Source organism: Zonotrichia albicollis, chromosome 23, assembly GCF_047830755.1.
Source record: "Zonotrichia albicollis isolate bZonAlb1 chromosome 23, bZonAlb1.hap1, whole genome shotgun sequence".
NCBI lineage: Eukaryota > Metazoa > Chordata > Aves > Passeriformes > Passerellidae > Zonotrichia > Zonotrichia albicollis.
In genome coordinates, this window is record NC_133841.1 from 3,254,085 (window position 1) to 3,271,770 (window position 17,686).

The 17,686-nt window shown below is 51.2% G+C and overlaps 1 protein-coding gene across 1 annotated transcript; it reads right to left on the reverse strand.

Moving 5' to 3' along the window:
• Positions 1–320: 320 nt before the first annotated feature.
• On the reverse strand, positions 321–15,292 carry CAVIN1 (caveolae associated protein 1). The gene is made up of 2 exons (XM_005494362.4): positions 14,675–15,292; positions 321–2,668 (listed from the first exon to the last, which is right to left on the reverse strand). Exons 1-2 carry the CDS (start codon positions 15,092–15,094, stop codon positions 2,003–2,005), a joined length of 1,086 nt encoding a protein of 361 aa, XP_005494419.1. The 5' UTR covers positions 15,095–15,292; the 3' UTR covers positions 321–2,002.
• Between the last annotated feature and the right edge of the window lie 2,394 nt (positions 15,293–17,686).

Genomic DNA, 17,686 nt, shown 5'->3' on the forward strand with positions numbered 1-17,686 from the left:
CCCCTTGAAGCTCTGGGGATGGATCCCTGTGGGGTTCAGTGTGTCAGCCCCTGCAGCAGGGCTTTGGGGATCAGCCCCTGTGTGGCTGTGGGGATGGATTTTATTATTGCTCCCTGTGGAGCTCTGTCAGCCCCACGCAGCAGAGCTGTGGGGATGGATCCCTGTGGAGCTCTGTCAGCCCCACGCAGCAGAGCTGTGGGGATGGATCCCTGTGGGGATGGATCCCTGTAGGGCTCAGCGTGTCAGACCCACACACACAGCAATGCTGTGGGGATCAGCCCCTCCCCAGCACCCGGTGCCACGGACAGGCCTCACACTGGTGGTTTACAAAAGAGACTTTATTGCTGCGCTGCTGCCTGGGCACAGCCAGGGACAGGCGAGGATCACCCGGGGGCCTCTGCCGCCCTGGCCCCGCAGCTCAGAGACAACCCGCGTGGAAAAACGGCCTGTGGGCCCGCAGGAGATTCTGTGAGGGCAGGTGAGCTGTGGGCTCACACGGGGCTGGGAAGCACCAGCGGCCGAGAGCCGGTGCCCGGTGCTCCCCACACCGGGAGCCTCGGGGCCGCCGGTGTCTCATCAGGGCTGCCTGCAGCCGGCACACGGAACCGACCGCTCCCACCTCCTGTGGGGAGGGAATCTGGGGCAGGACCCCGAGGCTGGGACAGCACTGCTTGAAGGAAAATAATTCTTTAAAAGTAAAGCAAGTTTATATATTGGGTTATGTGAGCAGCAGCAGCCTCGTGCTGGGGGAGCAGGATGGGGAATGAGAGGCTGGGGCTTGCAGCGGGGCTGAGTATGTAAGAGGCAAGCTTGGCTGAGCCAGGCAGAGCCCCCAAGGCACCGTGTGCTGCCCTCCTGCTGCCTCACCCAGGGCATGGAGTGAAGCTGCAGAAAGCAGGACACAGGGAGGAAGGCACAGGACGTGGGCATGGGCATGAGCCTGAGCTGTGCCAGGACACCTGCAGAAAGCAGATGCTCAGAAATGCTCCAGGTCCAGTGCTGGGCAGGTGTCAAGGCCTCTTTCTGATGGTCTACGGCTTCCCATGGCAGCAGTGCATCCCACATCCCTCTAGAAACAAGTCCCTAGCCGTGGTGGCTGCTCCAGCATCGCTGCCTGGGTGTCCCCCTCTCCCAGGGCAGCAAGCGTGGGCCCCATGCCCTGCTGCCAGCACCTCTGTGGGTGTGGAGGGAGCAGATCCAGCATGCTGCTCCCTGCCCTGGGACTCCTCCTGGACCTCTGGCAGATCCCTGAACCATGTGGGAAGCCTGCAGCTTGCTCTGTTCCTGCCACAGCCTCAGGGCACAGCGGGGAGGAGCAGTGAGCCCCAGCTGAGTGACACCCCAGCTGCAGGGCGGCTTCGTGCAAAGGCCACCCAGTCCTTGGGAGGGCAGAGAGGAGCAGCCCCACCTGCCCCAGGCCAGCTCAGCTTTGCCACGTGCTGCCCAACGAGAGGATTTGCTCAGCTCTTCCCTCCCGTGCGCCGGCTGCATCCCAGTTCCTCTGGTCCCCCGAAGGAGCAGCCGGGTTGGGTGCTGGGAGTCTTCTTGCCTGTGGGGTGGCTGCAGAGCCTGGCATTGGGGGGCAGGTGGTGTGGGCTGGTGGGCTATTGCAGGAAGCTTTCTTAACACCAGGTTTTTCTTATGGAGGACTCTTGAACTTTCAGCTGTACAGCTTCTTGGGATCAGCACTCTCCAGCTGGGTCAGGGCCCTGTCACTCAAAGCACATCTTCAGGTGTGGGGCAAGAAGGCTGCAGCAGGAATGGTCTCCGAGGGTGATTTAGTAGTGTAAGAAAAACAGTTCCGTGTTGCTAATGTTTATGTGCTAAAACTAAAATATAAAATACACCTTGTACAAAGCAGGCGGGGGATCGGCATCGGCTCTGCAGGGTAAGGAGGATGCATTGTGTACACTTCCCTGGGGCTCCAGGGCAGGGAGAGCTCGAAATGTGAGTGATATTGTGTTCAGCTGTCATCCACAGCCCTCGTGCTCTGCAGCCTGTCCTACTCGCTGTCACTCTTGTCCACCAGTACCGCGTCGGTCTCCTCCGTGATCTCCAGCAGGGTGTGCATGTCGGGGCTCTCCCCACGCATCAGGTCTGAATTTTCTCCTTCCTCTCCACCAACCTCCACCAGCTCTGTGGCTTTCACCTCCACCTCACCCTCTCTGATTTTCTTGACGTGGAAAGTGAAGGGTGGCACTTTGTAGACGGCTGTCTTGGACCTGGCGTAGATGGTGTGGTCAGGGGTGAAAGACTTCCTCAGTTTGTCCCGAGAGCTCTTCATCTTCTCCCTCCTTTCGTTAGTCACAATTTTAGTGCCCAGTTTGTTCATCCTCTTCTCCAGGTTGTGGCGGGTCTTCTCCAAGTTGTGGCGGGTCTTCTCCAGGTTTTCCTTGGTCTTTAGCTTAGTCTTTTCCATCTTCTCCTTTGAGAATGCCTTCTTGAAGTCATCCACCCTTTTCATGCCACTCCTTTTGATGCGTTCTGCCCGCGACTCTTCGATAATCTCCTCAATCTCCACCTCCTCATCCGAGGAGAGCTGGATGTGGTCCTCCTCCGCATGGTCCTCACCCACAGGGACCTCCTCACCCTCACCTTCCTTCTCCACCTTTTCTCCTTCCTTTAGGGACTTGCTGATGCTCAGTTTAGACGGGAGCTTCACTTCATCCTGCAAGACACAGAGCGGAGCCAGTGAGACACACAGACACCGGCAGCCCCGGAGCCAGCCCATCCTCCCTCCCTCCCACACATCGGCCTCCACCCAGCTAAACACACCCAGGTACTCAGGCCTGGGCTCATCCTCCCTCACTGCAGCTGATAAAGTCATTGTGAGGAGGATCTGCTTAGGACTGTCCTGCATGTACCAGGACTCAGGCACCAGCTCTGCTCACCCTAGGCTGGCTCCAAACTCATCTGTGATGCCAGAAGTATGGGAAAGGTAGCCCAGCACTGAAACTGGAGTGTTTTCCCTTCTTCCTCTGTCTGTGTCACAGTCTTGTGCCCTCCAGTTTCATCTTTATGCTGCACCTGGCCATTACAGCCCCTCACTCCTGGCTGCAGGACAGTGCTCTTCAGCTCTCCAGCCTGGCCAGGTCCAGCAGTGACCCCAGGCACAGCCAGAGCTGAGAGTCTGGCCACAGCACCAGCATGCACACTCTCTCCTGGCTGCCCCCAGGCTGCACTCAGACTTTCCCAAGGCCTCAGGATCCAGATGTGGGGCTGGGAATCTCTTGGGATGCAGCAGGCTGCCCTGTTTTTCCTATTTCTCCACTGGGGAATAAGTTAGAGAATTTGCCCAAGTCCATATCTGGAGATAGTGGAGCCAGTGGTCCCAACTCACACAGCCTGGTCTGCAAGCAGACACAGCTCCACTTGGATTCATTCAGCTTCTCCACAAGCCTGAGCCAGCCGAGTTCCTGATCCCAGCAGCAGAGGACAAGCATGTGCCTGGGAGAGGGGCACAAGTCTGGAGTGGGATTGGTTTTCATCTGAGCAGCACATAGCTGTGATTCACCTCTCTGTTCCCAGGACAGGCTGGAAATAGCCCATCACTGTCCAGAGCCTCACAGCTGCAGGGCTGCAGCTCACGCTCGGAAATTTATTGCCCAAGCAGTTCTAATCTAGAGAGCTGGGTGGGAGAGGTGGGAGCTGCCAGGACCAGCCTGTCAGGAATCCAGCAGCAGCCAAAGGGCAATGTGTGGAACGGGCACTCAGCATGCTGAGCTGCTGGATTTGCTGAGGTTTGGAGAAGAGCCTGGCCAGCAGGACAGCCAGGTGCCATCCTGAGCCCTGGGCAGGCAGCAGCAGAGCAGAGCAAGGATGGCATTCCAGCCCTGCACTGGAAATCAAGGGGCAGCCCCTGGTGCACCCCAAGTGCTTGAAGTGCATGGCAAACCCTGGAACACCAGCAGGGATTTGCCTGCCCCTGGCTTGGGAACGTGCCCAGGGTGACTTTGCTGTGGCACCTCCCATGCTCTGCGTGTCACAGCAGCTGCACAAAGGTGCCAAGAGCCAGGACAGGGGAATGGCCATTCCCCAGGCATGAGGAGGGATGTTCCTGGTGCTGTTGTGGGACAGAACATCCCGGTCCCTGCTCAGAGCAGGAAAGGATGGGGTGTGTGCACACCCTCACCCTGAGCACTGTCCCTCTGCACGCCACTGCCCTGCCTCAGCAGGGTCACTGCCACTCTGTGCCTCTGGCCTGAGCTCCTGGAGATGCCCTCCTTGCAGACAGGGTGCTGTCCCCAGCCCTCTGTGCTGTCCCCAGCCCTGCCTTCCCTTCCACCCCTGGAGAAGTGACACAACTCATCGAATACATGACTCCAGCACAGCTTCACGTGCATGAAATCCAGATGCTCTCAGCTGCTTTCTCATTTTTTCCCCAAGCACAGGTACTGCTCCTTGGGCCAGATGAAGTTCTGGAAGCACAAGGGCATCTGGAGAAACTTTTGTGAGCAGTGGAAAGCCAGCTCCATGGGGCACTGAGCTCAGTGAGGATGGCACAGGCTGCAGTGTCTGTGGTGAAAGCACAGAGCTTTCATTCTGGGTTTTCGGGTGCTGGGTGAAGCTCTTCACCCTCCAGATCACAGGGCACATCTCATATACTTTGTGGAGATGAAGGTGAAGTGGCCAACATGTGTTTTCTTCATTTGATGAGCCACTTCAGCAGAAAACAATACACACACTCTCCAGAGAGCCAGGTCAGCCCAGGGCAAGCCCACATCAGGGGGAAGGCAGGGATCCTGTTCTCCACAACAACACCTGCCAGAGCAATCCCAGAAAATTCCAGGGACCCTGCCCAGCCAGCAGAACATCAGGAACTCCAGCCACTTCCTTCCCTCTGAGGCAACACAATGAGCCAGAACAAAGGCATCCCCCTCTTGCCTGGCACAGCTGTCCCTGGAAATGGGCCATATCCTGCAAACCCTGATCCTATCGGCCCCTTGTGAGCTCCAGAATATGTGTTTGCAGCAAGAAACACACCCCAAACCTCCACGTCTGTCACATAAATAACAACCTTTCCTCACCTTTTCTTGTGCTACACCAGCATATCCAGCTCTTGACTGAATTTTCTGATGGGATGGGACGGGCTGGGCCAGCAATGCTCCCATCCAGCCTCAGCAGCATCCTGCAGCTCTTCCCTCACAGCCACAAAGACATGGCCAGCAGCAGCTTTGGGTACATGGCACAGTGGGAGCAACAACTCCTCTTGGGGTGCCTGCAGCTCTCCCAAATCCTGCATTTCACCTGGAGAGCAGCAACTCTCCCTTCTCCCACTCTGCCAGCCCTGCTCCATCCCCAGAGCCCAGCCCCAGCTTGGCAGCGCTCACAGCTCTGCTGGTGCCTCTGTCAGGAGGCACCTCATGGATCAGACCCAGAGGCACAGAGGGAGCACAGCCTCCTCCCTTGGGATTGTTTCCAAGAGCTTTTCTCTCCAGCTGTGTTTGGGAAACCCTTCACGTCCTGCTCCTGGTTTCTCTCTCTCCTGGGTATAATTCCTGCATTTCCCACCCTCAGCCCACCTCTTCCTCACTGACTGCTGATCTGAGCAGTAGATACCCAGCTGGGGGATCACTGGAGGGTTTTCAGCAGTGTGCTAAGGGACAGTCCCCAGAATCCAAGCTCACCTGCATTCAGGGAGCATTGCTGTGGGCTCAGGCACAGCACAGCTGCTGTGAGAACATCCACAGCTCTGGCACATCCTAATGGGGACCAGCCTGTTCTGCTGAGCATCCCTTGCATGTACCTGCCCCCGGCACCCAGGCACTGCCCAAAAGCCACCAAGAGTCTCCTCCTCCCTGCCCAGGAGGTTTCTCCAGTGGGGAAGGGGAGCTGCTTGGTGTGGGCAGGACATGCCTGCAGACATAGGCATGGAGGATAATGGGACGTGACTGAAACAATCAGGAACCATCCCAGGCCCATGGCTGGCGCTGCACAAATCCCTGCTCTGTCCAAGCAAGGCACTATGCTCTCTGCACTTCATTTTACTCATGACTCATCCAGTTGAGCCACATTTTTAACACCAGGCAATTCTATTTTTACTCAGAAAACACCGATCCTGAAGTGGGCGAGTCCGAAATCCTGGGTCTTGGCATCCCAGCCTGTTGGGGTGTTCAAAACCTGGCTCCCAATCAGCAGAGTCCCAAACCAGTTCTGTCCTCTCTGCTCGCATCCAACTGGCACAAGGACAGCGAGTAAACAACATTTTTCAGCAGATTTTGTTACCAGCAGCAGCAAACTCCGTGTACAGTGCAGAGCAGCAGGACAGGGACATGGAGCCTGCATTACCCCTGCAGCACAGAGCTCCAGGGATGAGCTGTGCTTTGGGAAGCTCCCTGGCACTGGGCCTGTCCATCTGTGGAGTTTGTGGGCACCCAGAGGGGCCCCAAGGGCAGCTGGCTGCCAGCTGCTCTGTGTCCTCCTACTTCAAACAGCCCCGAGCTGTCGGATCCTCAGCAGTCTCTCCCCTGAGTGGGCTTTGCTTTTATCTGACATTGTTTTCGAGTTCCCTGGCAGTGAGTCACCCGCAGCCCACGGCCATGGACACCAGCCTGGTTGCTACAACACATGTAAACACTTCCCCTGGCCTATAAAAAGGCCAAGGAGACCCAGAGCTGAGCTGCATTCCCAGTCAGTGTGTAAGGAACCGAGTCCCAGCACTCCCAGGCACTCTGCTCTCCAGTTGGAAGGTTTTAATGGAAGGTTCTCACATGCACATGCAAATCACATCTGCAATTCATTTCACTCCGTTATTTTTGCACAACTGCAACAGCACAAACAGAGAGTTTGGTTGATGTTTGCAGCAGTAACATGCAGAAAACGACCAGCTCGCATTCCTGGGCTCCACTATGACCAAATCAGGCTGATGCCAACACTTTGTGAGCTGCAGCCCCTCCTGCACCCACCCCGGGCAGCACAGCCTGGGCCTGGCCTCGGGGAGCCTGGGGGAGGATCAGGAGGAGCTTGGGCAGCAAACAGCCCTGCAGGTCAGGTCAGACTGTGCCAGAGAATGAGTTCTGCTCCCGTTTCCATGATAACTGCTCTGCTGTGCCAGGCCCCAGAGGACACTGCTTTGTGCTGACCTTCCAGCAGTGTCATGGGAAGGAGGATTCAGCTATTCCTGAGTAACAACAGCACCCTGAACATAGCAGGGCTCAGGAGTGTCCAGATACCCTGCACAGAGAGGGCTGTGCTTTCCTCTCCAGTGGAACAGACCTTTTCTGTGGAGACTGGAATTGCTAGTTTGCTAGATCACCAAAAAAAAGAGGCTTTTCTTACATCTGACATTCTGCTTAAAAAGGAGTTTTCCCTGGCAGCTTTGAGCAGAAACCACAATTCCTAGACTTGATTCACCCTCACCTGGCTCTTGGAATATTCCTGTGGCCATTCCCACTGGACAGTGCTGCAAATACTGCTGGGTGACCCCCAAAGGGCAGCTGGAGCTTGGGGTGTTTTATCCAGCAGCTGCACAATGACAGGAAGGCAAGAGGCCACTGTGGCCTCTGTGGAATAAATGTTACATGAGCAACATTTAAAGTCATCACTGCAGTGTGGGGAGGACCTGACTCTGAGCAAGGTGGCCAGACAGAAATGGGAGATGCTGCAGGGGCTGCCCAAAACATTGGAAGTTTTAGGTCACAGTTTGTGCCCTCTGCCTGTTTTATCTGTTTAAAACAACAACTTCAAACCACATCACAATCTCAATCTAATGCTCACAAGAAGCCTGAGGAGGTTCCAGGGCTGCATTTCACAGGGAGAACAAGTGGGATTTGCCCAGTCACAGCAGAGCCAGCTGCCCCTGGCCACCTGCCCTTGTTCATGCAAGCCACACAGCAGCTCCTCCTGAGGGCAAATCCCAGCTCCTCACACCCACGCTCATGCAGCAAGCACATTAGTCAGAGCAGGATCAGCCTTGGAGGTCTGAGAGCCCCAGGCAGCCCCAAGCAGGAGAGAAGCAAAGGCTGAGAATCAGCAGCTCCCAGAGCTTCAGAAGAGGTTCAGAGTGATCTTCAGGGAGGGATCTTCCTGCTGCTGAAGCCCTAAACTGCTGCCTCCTCCTGTGTCTTCTGCTGCCCTGGGCCTGTCTCCACGGGCTGGGCTCACAGGGCAGTCCCTGGCGAAGACTCAAGGCATACCCGGGGCATCTTCTCGGGCTAAGATGAGGAAAACTCTGTTTCAATGGCCAGGGAAAGGGAGCACAATGGAAACACTTACCTGTTCCTTCCAGGAATCTGATTGAGAACAACAGTGATCCAGGTTAGCAGAGAACAGGCAGAGAGAAAAGGCACAGGGGTGTGTTTTAGTCAAGGGAGAAGGCAGGAAGCAGAATTTGACAGAAAAGAGTCAGCAAAGGTCTGTGAGTGGAAGAGTGTCTGTCTCTGGTTCAGAAGGTCCCAGGAGACACAGGATCCACTGCCAGAGGGCCAGACTGCTCAGGATCACAGGGCTTCAGTGTCACCTGTTGGGGACATGTTCTCCCTTTGCTGTGGTGTAGCTGAACTCAGAGTTTGTTTATAAGTGTAAGATCAAAAAAGAGTGATGTGTCATGGACATATTTTATGAAAAATCCTTTTGCTAGGATTTTTTCTCCTGAGAAGCTGAGAAGCCTCAGAAACTAAATGTAAACAATGATTATCTGCTGCTGAGGAATGCGACAGGTGCATCTGTGATTGGTCTCATGTGGTTGGTTTTAATGAATGGCCAACCACAGTCCAGCTGTCTCAGACTCTCTGGTCAGTCACAAGATTTTATTATTCTTCTATTCCTTTCCTTTCAAGCCTTCTGATGAAATCCTTTCTTCTATTCTTTTAGTATCGTTACAATATATCATTTTCTTTTAATTAATATATATAATAAAATAATAAATCAGCCTTCTGAAACACGGAGCCAAGATCCTCATCTCTTCCCTCATCCTGGGACCCCTGTGAACACCACCAGAGTGGTGATTTTAAAGCCCTGTGTTTATAGACTGAAGTGCAGAGAATGCAGAGATTGAAGCAGGCGGGTGCAGCTCCAGAACTCTATCCGCTGCTTTTGTCACGTACTGACCTTACCCCAGAGCAGAGCCAGATAATTCCCAGCAGCTCCCAGATCTCTGCACCCAGTGACACAGCAAAGTCAGGCATGGCCTTGACTCTTGGCTTCCAAGGGTTGGACAAAGTTTGTGTCCAATAGTGCCAAGAGGTTCATGAAAAGAGAAGCCTCAAGCCTTAGAGATGAGACTTTTGAGTGCTGCAGTAAGAACACCAAGGAATACTGCTGAGATAAAATGATCTCAAATATGAGGGGAGAAAGCAAATCAGGTTGGGATCAGGTAAATGTTAGAGGGATAAATAATTCATTCTCTAGTAGCATCTCCCTGCCTAGCTGAGTCCTCCCAGCCTCTGTAATTCTGGGTGTTGTGCAATCTGCCTGGCACTTATCAGGCACATCCAGTTACCCTGTGTCCTGCAAGCTGTGTCTGAAGAGCTGGATGTGCCTCATGAGCTGTGAGAAACAGTCACTGGAACAGGCACCAGAGCTGGTGCAAAGGAAGGGAGGGAGGGTGGGGAGAGGAGGAGGCTGTGCTTGGAAAAATGCTTTTAAGTGAGTCAGAAGAGAGGGAGAGCTGTAGGAAACAGAGAAGTAAATAGATTGAGATGGAAAAGGAGCTTTTTTTCCCCTCTGACAGCATTAACATTTTTTGATGCCATTATCAGTCTGTTTGTACCACTGGCTTTGCTCTCAGATCTGCTCCTCCCGGATAAATCTGCCTGAGCTGATTGATGACTCCGGAGCTGCTCCTAACAGCAAAGCAGCAAAGATGGGGTTTGTATTGCAGATCCTCTGCAGACACTGACATTTGCATCCTCACATAAAGCTGGAGACTAAACATCCTGAGACTTTTTATTTTAAATATTTGATTTTCCTTTACTGATACTGCACATTTTGTTTCTGCTCTTTGTCCATCTCACATCTGGACAGTGGACCCACACTTTTTCAGGTGCCCTGTGACTCATAGGAGATCTTGCAGAATCAAAAGGACAATCCCAAATGGGACAAAAGAGGGCTAAGCCTGTTGCTGAATAGTTTATAAGTCATTGCTGTGCCTTCTGGTTTGTGCACATGAGAGGCCTGAGGGAGGAATTGGTGATAGGAGGGATATTACCTTGGGTTTGTTCTCATGAGCCACTACTCATCCAATCTAACCTATCCCAAAGGCTGGGCAGCCTCTGGCCCTTTGCTCTGGGACAATTTGTGGCTGCACAGCTCAGCCTGGAACTATAATGGTGAAAGGATTTTAGCAAAGCAAACACTTCTGGCACCAACTGCTTATAAATAATAGCTGAGCAATGAAATATTAATGCAGTTGATACTAGATTGCAACAGAGAAATCCATGCTCCAGAGCTGTCTGCTGGTAGACGGGTAATCTGCACTAAAAGAAATCCTAAGAGTCAGAGCTATTAACATCCTGACTTTTTTTAAGGCTCAGTCTCCTCTGAATTATTATCTTGAATCTCTTATAGTTCCATAATATGCAGAGAATGTGCAAGATTTTTGTACATCAGGATGCTCATGTGCTGCAATGGAGGCAGCACTGACAGGAGCTGCTTTAGACTGGATTTGCAGTGAGAGTGAAACCTGCTTTTTATTGTAAAGTATTATCAGAAAATGAATACAGTGGCTGCTGCAATGCAAATCCCTTCCCAGTGGGAAGAGGGATGGATGTTCCAGCCAGGTGGAGCCAGCTGGTCTTGCAGGAAAAGCACCTGGATACCTGGTGCTGTGCCTACCCCAGTGCTGTCACCAAAATTGCTTTGGAAATTCCTATTTATTTTTAATGCTGGAGCTGGGCAGGCAGCACTGAACTTCAGGCACCTCACCCAGCCAGGCTGTCCCTCAGGGCTGTGGATCCTCCTGGCTCTTGTCAATGCTCCACTGCCATTAAACTCATCATGAATGAGTTTCTGAGTGATTAATTTGAAACAAAACCATAGCTCAGGGCAGCTGCCATTCTGTTTGGGCAGTGGAGAAAAGCTGTAGCCCGGGGGCAATGGGTTTGTATGCCCAGGGGTCCCTGCCCTGGGCTGCTCCTCAGCTCCCTGAGCTCATCTCTTTGCCCACACTCTTTTGAGGAGCACAGACCCAAAACTGAGGCAGCTCAGCTCTGAATCTGTCACATTAATGAGTGGGTTTGAGATCTCCCCCTCCTTCTCTCCGTGTGCAGTCTCCCATCCGTATAAGGCCCACACCAGCACAAAGCCAGGCTGGGCTATTTATATTTCCCTGCCCAGCCCTACCCACCCAACACTGCATGGCTGGCATCCAGGTCCCACCCAACAGCACAGCCCTTCCCACGGAAACTCACATCTCACACAGCTCAGAGCAGCCACCAAAACCCCCAGAAGAGCAGATGAGCCCCAAGGGAGCCTCCCATGAGGACAGCATGGGGAGCACACACTCACACCCCTCAGACAAAGCTGCTCTTCCCAACAAAAACACTGCAATTAAACACTGCAACTTTTCCCAACAAAAACATCCCCAGAGCTCAGCCCACACCAGCCTCAAAATAAAGGACCAGCACAATTTAGAAATTCAATACTCCGTGTGCGTGCCGAGTGCTGCAGGGGTTTGTCCAGCTGTAACAAAATCTGCCTCTGGCATTTGCAGGAATAAGTTTAATTGTCAAAAAAACAGTTTGGAGGGAAATGCCAAGCTTACATAAACTGCCACGTGCTGCTCTCCAGCTCTCACAAAGTCTGGTTTCAGAGCAGTGGCTGCTTGCACACAGGACATCCATTATTTAACCTTGAACTGCAGTAACCAGCCCCAAGTTGAGGATCCCAAAACCAGGAGATTTGGGATGAAGTCACTTTAGTTTGTTTTTATTAGCAACCACTCTCACGGAATTTTTTTGGTGCCCTGATTTCTCTGAAAGACAGGAGCCCGGGACAGAGGCACAAAGGAAGCTCTGAGGCAGGCACTCAATGACATCAGACTTTTTAGGAAGGTAAATTCTGCACTGAATGTCTGTGTACACACTGGCCTGTCAAAGCTGTCACCTCTGCTTTGGCTCAGCAAGTTTTCAAAAGAGAAAGTTGGGGCGATTTGGAGGGGTATGGTGGTTTTCGAGTTTTATTCTAAATAATTGATTTAATTCCCTATATTAAGTCTATACAAAAACTATAATTCGGAGAAATCAGATCAGCTGCTGGCAAAATCACCTCAAAGAGGGTAAGCAAGTGAGAAAACATAAACGTGGATGGGAGTGAGAGTGATGCCTGTAAATGTTCTGCTCAATACCTCCCCTCAGCCAGGCCATGGGAGTGATATCCAGCCCTGCATTTTCTCCCCCAAATTTTGAAACCATCCCAGCAGATGTACTCAGGATCATGCCACAGGTCAGGCTTTCCCTGATAAAAATTTGGTTTTCATCCCCTCCTAATCTACAGCGAGCACAGCACAATTCTCACAGGCAGTCTGGCTTCCCTCTGAGGTGCAAAAGTTCTTATTTGCACTCCCAAAATAATCCTTCCACAATGGCTGAAACCTCAGGACTCAATGCTGAGAGAATAATCAAACATCAAGAACCAGCCAAGAGGTCATTTATCTTCACCTCTTTGACTTCATCCAGCTGCAGAACTGTGCAATATGGAACCCTATTAGAGCAGGACTCTTGCTCTGCTCGGATCTCTCACGCTGCTGTAAAAAATTATGGAAATTTTACATCTCCAAGGATGAGTTTATCTCTTGTTCTCCAGAGGAAAAGACTAATAAATCTTTGGTCTTTTTGCCACAGCAACTGGAAATACACAGGAGTCACCCCCAGCTTGGGAAAGCAGCTTTCCCTGAGTCAGAGAGAAGCAATAATGTGCTCAGCACCGCAGAATTAATGACATGATCAGTAAAATACCCAACAGACACTTTGGTAGGTGAGGGTCTGAGGAGTGAGACACGGAATTAGAGAGTTATTTTGTAATTATTTGGTTGTAACTGTAGACACGGTTTGGAAGCACAGTGAATGCTCAGTTAACCCCAGGGTGGACCCCATGATTTCCCTCCAGGGCCGGGTGTGCTCCACTCCCGTGGAAGTGCCAGCACATCCATGAGGGCACAAACAAATCCATTTCACATGGAGAACTCCTCACCTGTGCTCTGTGACATTCCAATCACACTGAATTCCATGCTGGGAAATCATCCCAAATCCCAAAGCATTTCTTCCCCTAATAACTCCATGACTCCTCAAGCCCCTGGCACAGTCCCTGCCCAAAGGACTCTTTCCAAGGCTGCTCTGTCCTCACCACAGCAGCAGAGGCAGGCCCCAAGCCTTTAGAAACAGGATTGCTTTTTCACATTCCTAAAGAAAATCTGCTCAATATCAATAAGGCACAGCAAACCGACACGAACTGCTCATGAAACACTAACCTGCAGATGTTTGGGATGCTTCCCAAGGACCTTGAACCCTGCCAACTTCCTACCTATTTCCGTAACTGACATGGAATGTTATGTTTAAACAATTCCCTCCACTCCTCTCATTTTGCAGCAGTCGTGGCTTCTATTTTATTTTTCCACGGATACATTGATACAAAGGGCTTGTAATAAATCCACACACACATATCTGGCTATAGCTGGTTGTGTTTTGCGTATGATCAGAACAGGCTTTCAGCCTTTCAGTCGTGATAAAACAACAAGAAGTGCCACAGGTACGTGTCTGACCCCTGAGCCTGTCATGAGCCACTCGCCCTCAAACCTCACAGAAAGGACCATTCTCCCTTTTATTCACCTTTTTTTCTCTCTCTTCCCATGATCAGCACTCGAAGCTTCTCCATTTGTTCCTAGCACTGGCTATTATTAACCCAGAGGCTTTCAATGTAGCATTAACTGTTTGTTTCACTCACTTTTCTCCCCTGTCCCAATAGAGAGTTTGCTCTGATGCAGAAAACTAACTCCAGGCAGGAAACCTGACAGAATCATCTTCCTCTCTCTCTCTCTCCTTGTTTAATGTTAAATGAAAACTCCAGCACTTAGTGCAGGGGTAAACATCAAGCAAACCAAACCTGTTATTGAGACCAAACAACAAGGAGGCTCAAGGCTTGCAGGATGCAGAAGAAAGAAGATGGGAATTGTACAAGCCCTCAGCAAAGGCCACCCCGAGCACTGCCTAGCTCAGGGGGCTGGGCTGGATTTTCTCTGACAGCTCTATCTGCCCTGGCTGGGCAGATTAACCCCAAGGCTGGGGTTACTATCACTTGTTACTAGATGCATGTCACAAATTTGAAATATCATCGGTCTCCACGTAGCCACACACATGGTGTCTCTTGGTAGAAGGCATGTTGGCAGATGAATTTCCAACACCCCCTTCAAGATCCCGGAGCACTATTGCTCTTTATTGAGCTAAGCAGTTAAATCGGGTTATTTTGATATTCTGGCCCGTTGCAGCGAGTTCTTAGGGGCAGGAACTCTCGATTGATCCCTATCTGCATTAAAACTCCTGTTAAATGGGACAACTCTGTCAAACTTTGTCTTAGGACATGCAGCAAATGTTAAACCACAAATGACGTGACGGGGGACGCGCCTCAGCTTGGGCTGCCAGAAAATTTGGGGAGTTTGGGAGAACATGCAGCATGACGGGACCCTCAGCAAAGAAAACACCCACTAACAGGATGGAAAGACATCATGAAACACTTTCCTTACCTGATAGATCATGACTTTGAAGTTCCTGCGCTTCAGGAGCTCCGCTTCGTTGGCCTCCAGCTTCTTGATCTGCCCGGCTTGCTTCTCCAGGTTCTGCCTGACGGTCTTCACATTGACGCTCACCTTGCGCACCTTCTCCAGCATCTTGTTGACGGTGTTGCTGGTGGTGGTGTGTGCCTTGGTCAGCTTGGTCAGCTCTCCCTGGATGCTGGTCACGGCACTATCCATCTCCTGCTGCCTCTCCTCCAGCTGTGTTTGGGTCAGCTGGATCTGATCCACGGCCCCGATGATCTTGTCCAGCAGGGTCAGCACCATCACGCCGTTGATCTGGTCGGGTTTGATGGGCTCCTCGGGCGCCTGCTCCTCCGAGGTCTCCGAGACGGTGGGCGGCTCGATGATCTGCAAGGTGGTGTCCTCCATGGTGGCTGTCAGTGCAGGGAGAGAGCAGGGAAAGCTGAGCCCGAGGCTGGGCTAAACTCCGAGCTGGGAGAGCAGCCAGGAATGGGGAGCGCAGCGAGCGGGAGGCTGTGCTGAAATCCAAATGGCACAGCCCCGCACGGCCGGCCAGTGGAACTGCCCTGCAAAATTTTCCAGCCTTGCAGCAGGTCATTGGCTGACTCCACCTCAGCTATAGAAAAGGAGCCGCTGCCAAATGCCTGCTTGACCCACCCTTTTGAAATGATTAAAATAGTTGGAGGGGAGACGAGGGCTCTGCATGCAAACACAAGCACGGCTCAGCCAGGAATGCGAAGCTCTGGAACTGCAGCCGCTCCTGCTTTACTCTCAGTCTGAAGGCGCTGAAGCAACAGGAGGAAAAAACAAAATCCTTTAGTGAACGGCTCGGGAAGCTGCTGGGAAGAGAATGGGAAGCAAGCAGCCCCATCTGGGCACAGCTGTGTGCACTGAAGGCTTTAAACAACTTTTTTAAAGGTTTAAACAACTGCACATGCTGAAGTTCAGCTGGAAGCTCAGACCTCCTGTCAATACTTAGGTTTGGGGTTTTTTTTTCAGGACTATGAGAGCCTGAATTTCAGTATTTTAAAGAAATGCCACAATTTGAATTCAGAAACAGCATGAAAAGTGGACAGGAATCGAAGATACAAGTCTGTATCTTACGAATGCCCCCTCCCATGTACATGCATGGTACATGCAGGGTGCAACAGATTTCCTATCTGTGTGGAGATTTAACTTCTCTGAGTTAAAAATCTCCACACAGATTTAACTCAGAGGAGGATGATTCCCTCCTGTGAGGGCACTCCCCCTAAAGGAGCTCTCCCAGCTCTGCAATCCTCAAGCCCTCTGCAGGTCCTGTCACCAGACTTTAAATGCGGGACACTGCTTGTGAACAAAGCCCAAATTACTCGTGGATTTAGTGGTAAAAAACCCTAAATTAGTCAAAACAGGGAGACACATGGAAGGTGCCACCAGACCTTGCAACAACTCAGCTGAACATGCCGGGAATGTGGAGAAGGAAAAGTTCAGAGGGAGCCAAGTGCCCATGGCCAGAGCTGCCACTTGGGAATGCTGTGGGCACACTGGCAAGGTGGCAGCTTTGACAAGGGGTATTCACCCTCAGCATTCCTGCTCTCAGCCTTTGCCTCTGCCTGGCAAACACCAGGCTCCCCTAAAGGAGCTCTCCCAGCTCTGCAATCCTTGAGCCCTCTGCAGGTCCTGTCACCAGACTTTAAATGCGGACACTGCTTGTGAACAAAGCCCAAATTACTTGTGGATTTCGTGGCAAAAACCCTAAACTATTCAAAACAGGGTAGCATGTGGGAGGTGCCACCAGGCCTTGCAACAAGGCAGCTGAACTCGCCAGGAATGTGGAGAAGGAAAAGTTCAGATCTTGGGAGTGACCCTGGGCCACAGCCTTCACTGGCTCTGGGGTTGGCTCAGCCAGAGGGAACCAAGTGCCCACAGCCAGAGCTGCCATTTGGGAAGGCTGTGGGCACACTGGCAAGGTGGCAGCTGCCATCATTCCACACTTTGACAAGGGGTATTCACCCTCAGCACTCCTGCCAGGCCCAGCCTGCTGCCAGCCTTTGCCACTGGGCTCCTCCCAGAAATGATCCAACTGGGCAACCCCGACATCCCACGGATGCAGAGGGCCATTGTTCACTGACAATGCCCACAGCAGTCAGCACTTTCCCTGCTGTGTCCCTGCCCCGTGACTGCTCGCTGTCCCCACTGCCCTGGGCCTGCTGGCTCTGGGATCACAGGATTGCACCCTGGGCCCCCACAGCAGTGTGAAAAATGTGTGTTTTATCACTGGCTTTTGGCAAATGTTAAAATGAATGTTATATGTGTTGTGTTAGAAAGTAATGCTGTATTAATTCTCTTAAATAGTGTGTTAAATATAGTTTTAGCTTATAACAAAATGTTAGAAACTGAAAAATGTGTATTTTATTATTGGCTTTTTGCAAATGTTAAAGTGAATATTATATGTGTTATGTTAGAAAGATATGCTGTATTAATTCTCTTAAGTAATGTGTTAAATAGAGTTTTAGGTTATAACATAATGTTAAAATAAACTATGATATGTAAGATACTTTTTTTTTCTAAAGAAAGGACTCGCACTGAGATAGCAGCCACAGGACACATAAATCTTTCAGAGAAAGAGAATTTATTGCTCCATTATCAGAAGAAATGAACTTCTTCCCACCTAGATGGGCAGGATGATGCCATTAGGATTCAGAGGAAGAAGCTGACAGTGACCAGACAGAATCCTGTGTTTGAATGGAATTTATGCATCATGTATGAGGTGTATGAATATGCAACAGGCTGTTGCTTTTAAGGGTTAATCCTCTGTTAACGTGGGTCCTTTTTTGGGCTTATTTTGCCCAGAAAGAGGTACCCGGACTGTCCATAACTCTTTGTTATTATTGTCTCATATTGCCCTATATCCAAATTGTCCAAATTATTATTACTCTAATTATATTACTATTTTTATAACCATTTTATTACTATTAAACTTTTAAAATTCTAAAAACGAGAGATTGTAGTTTTTCACAC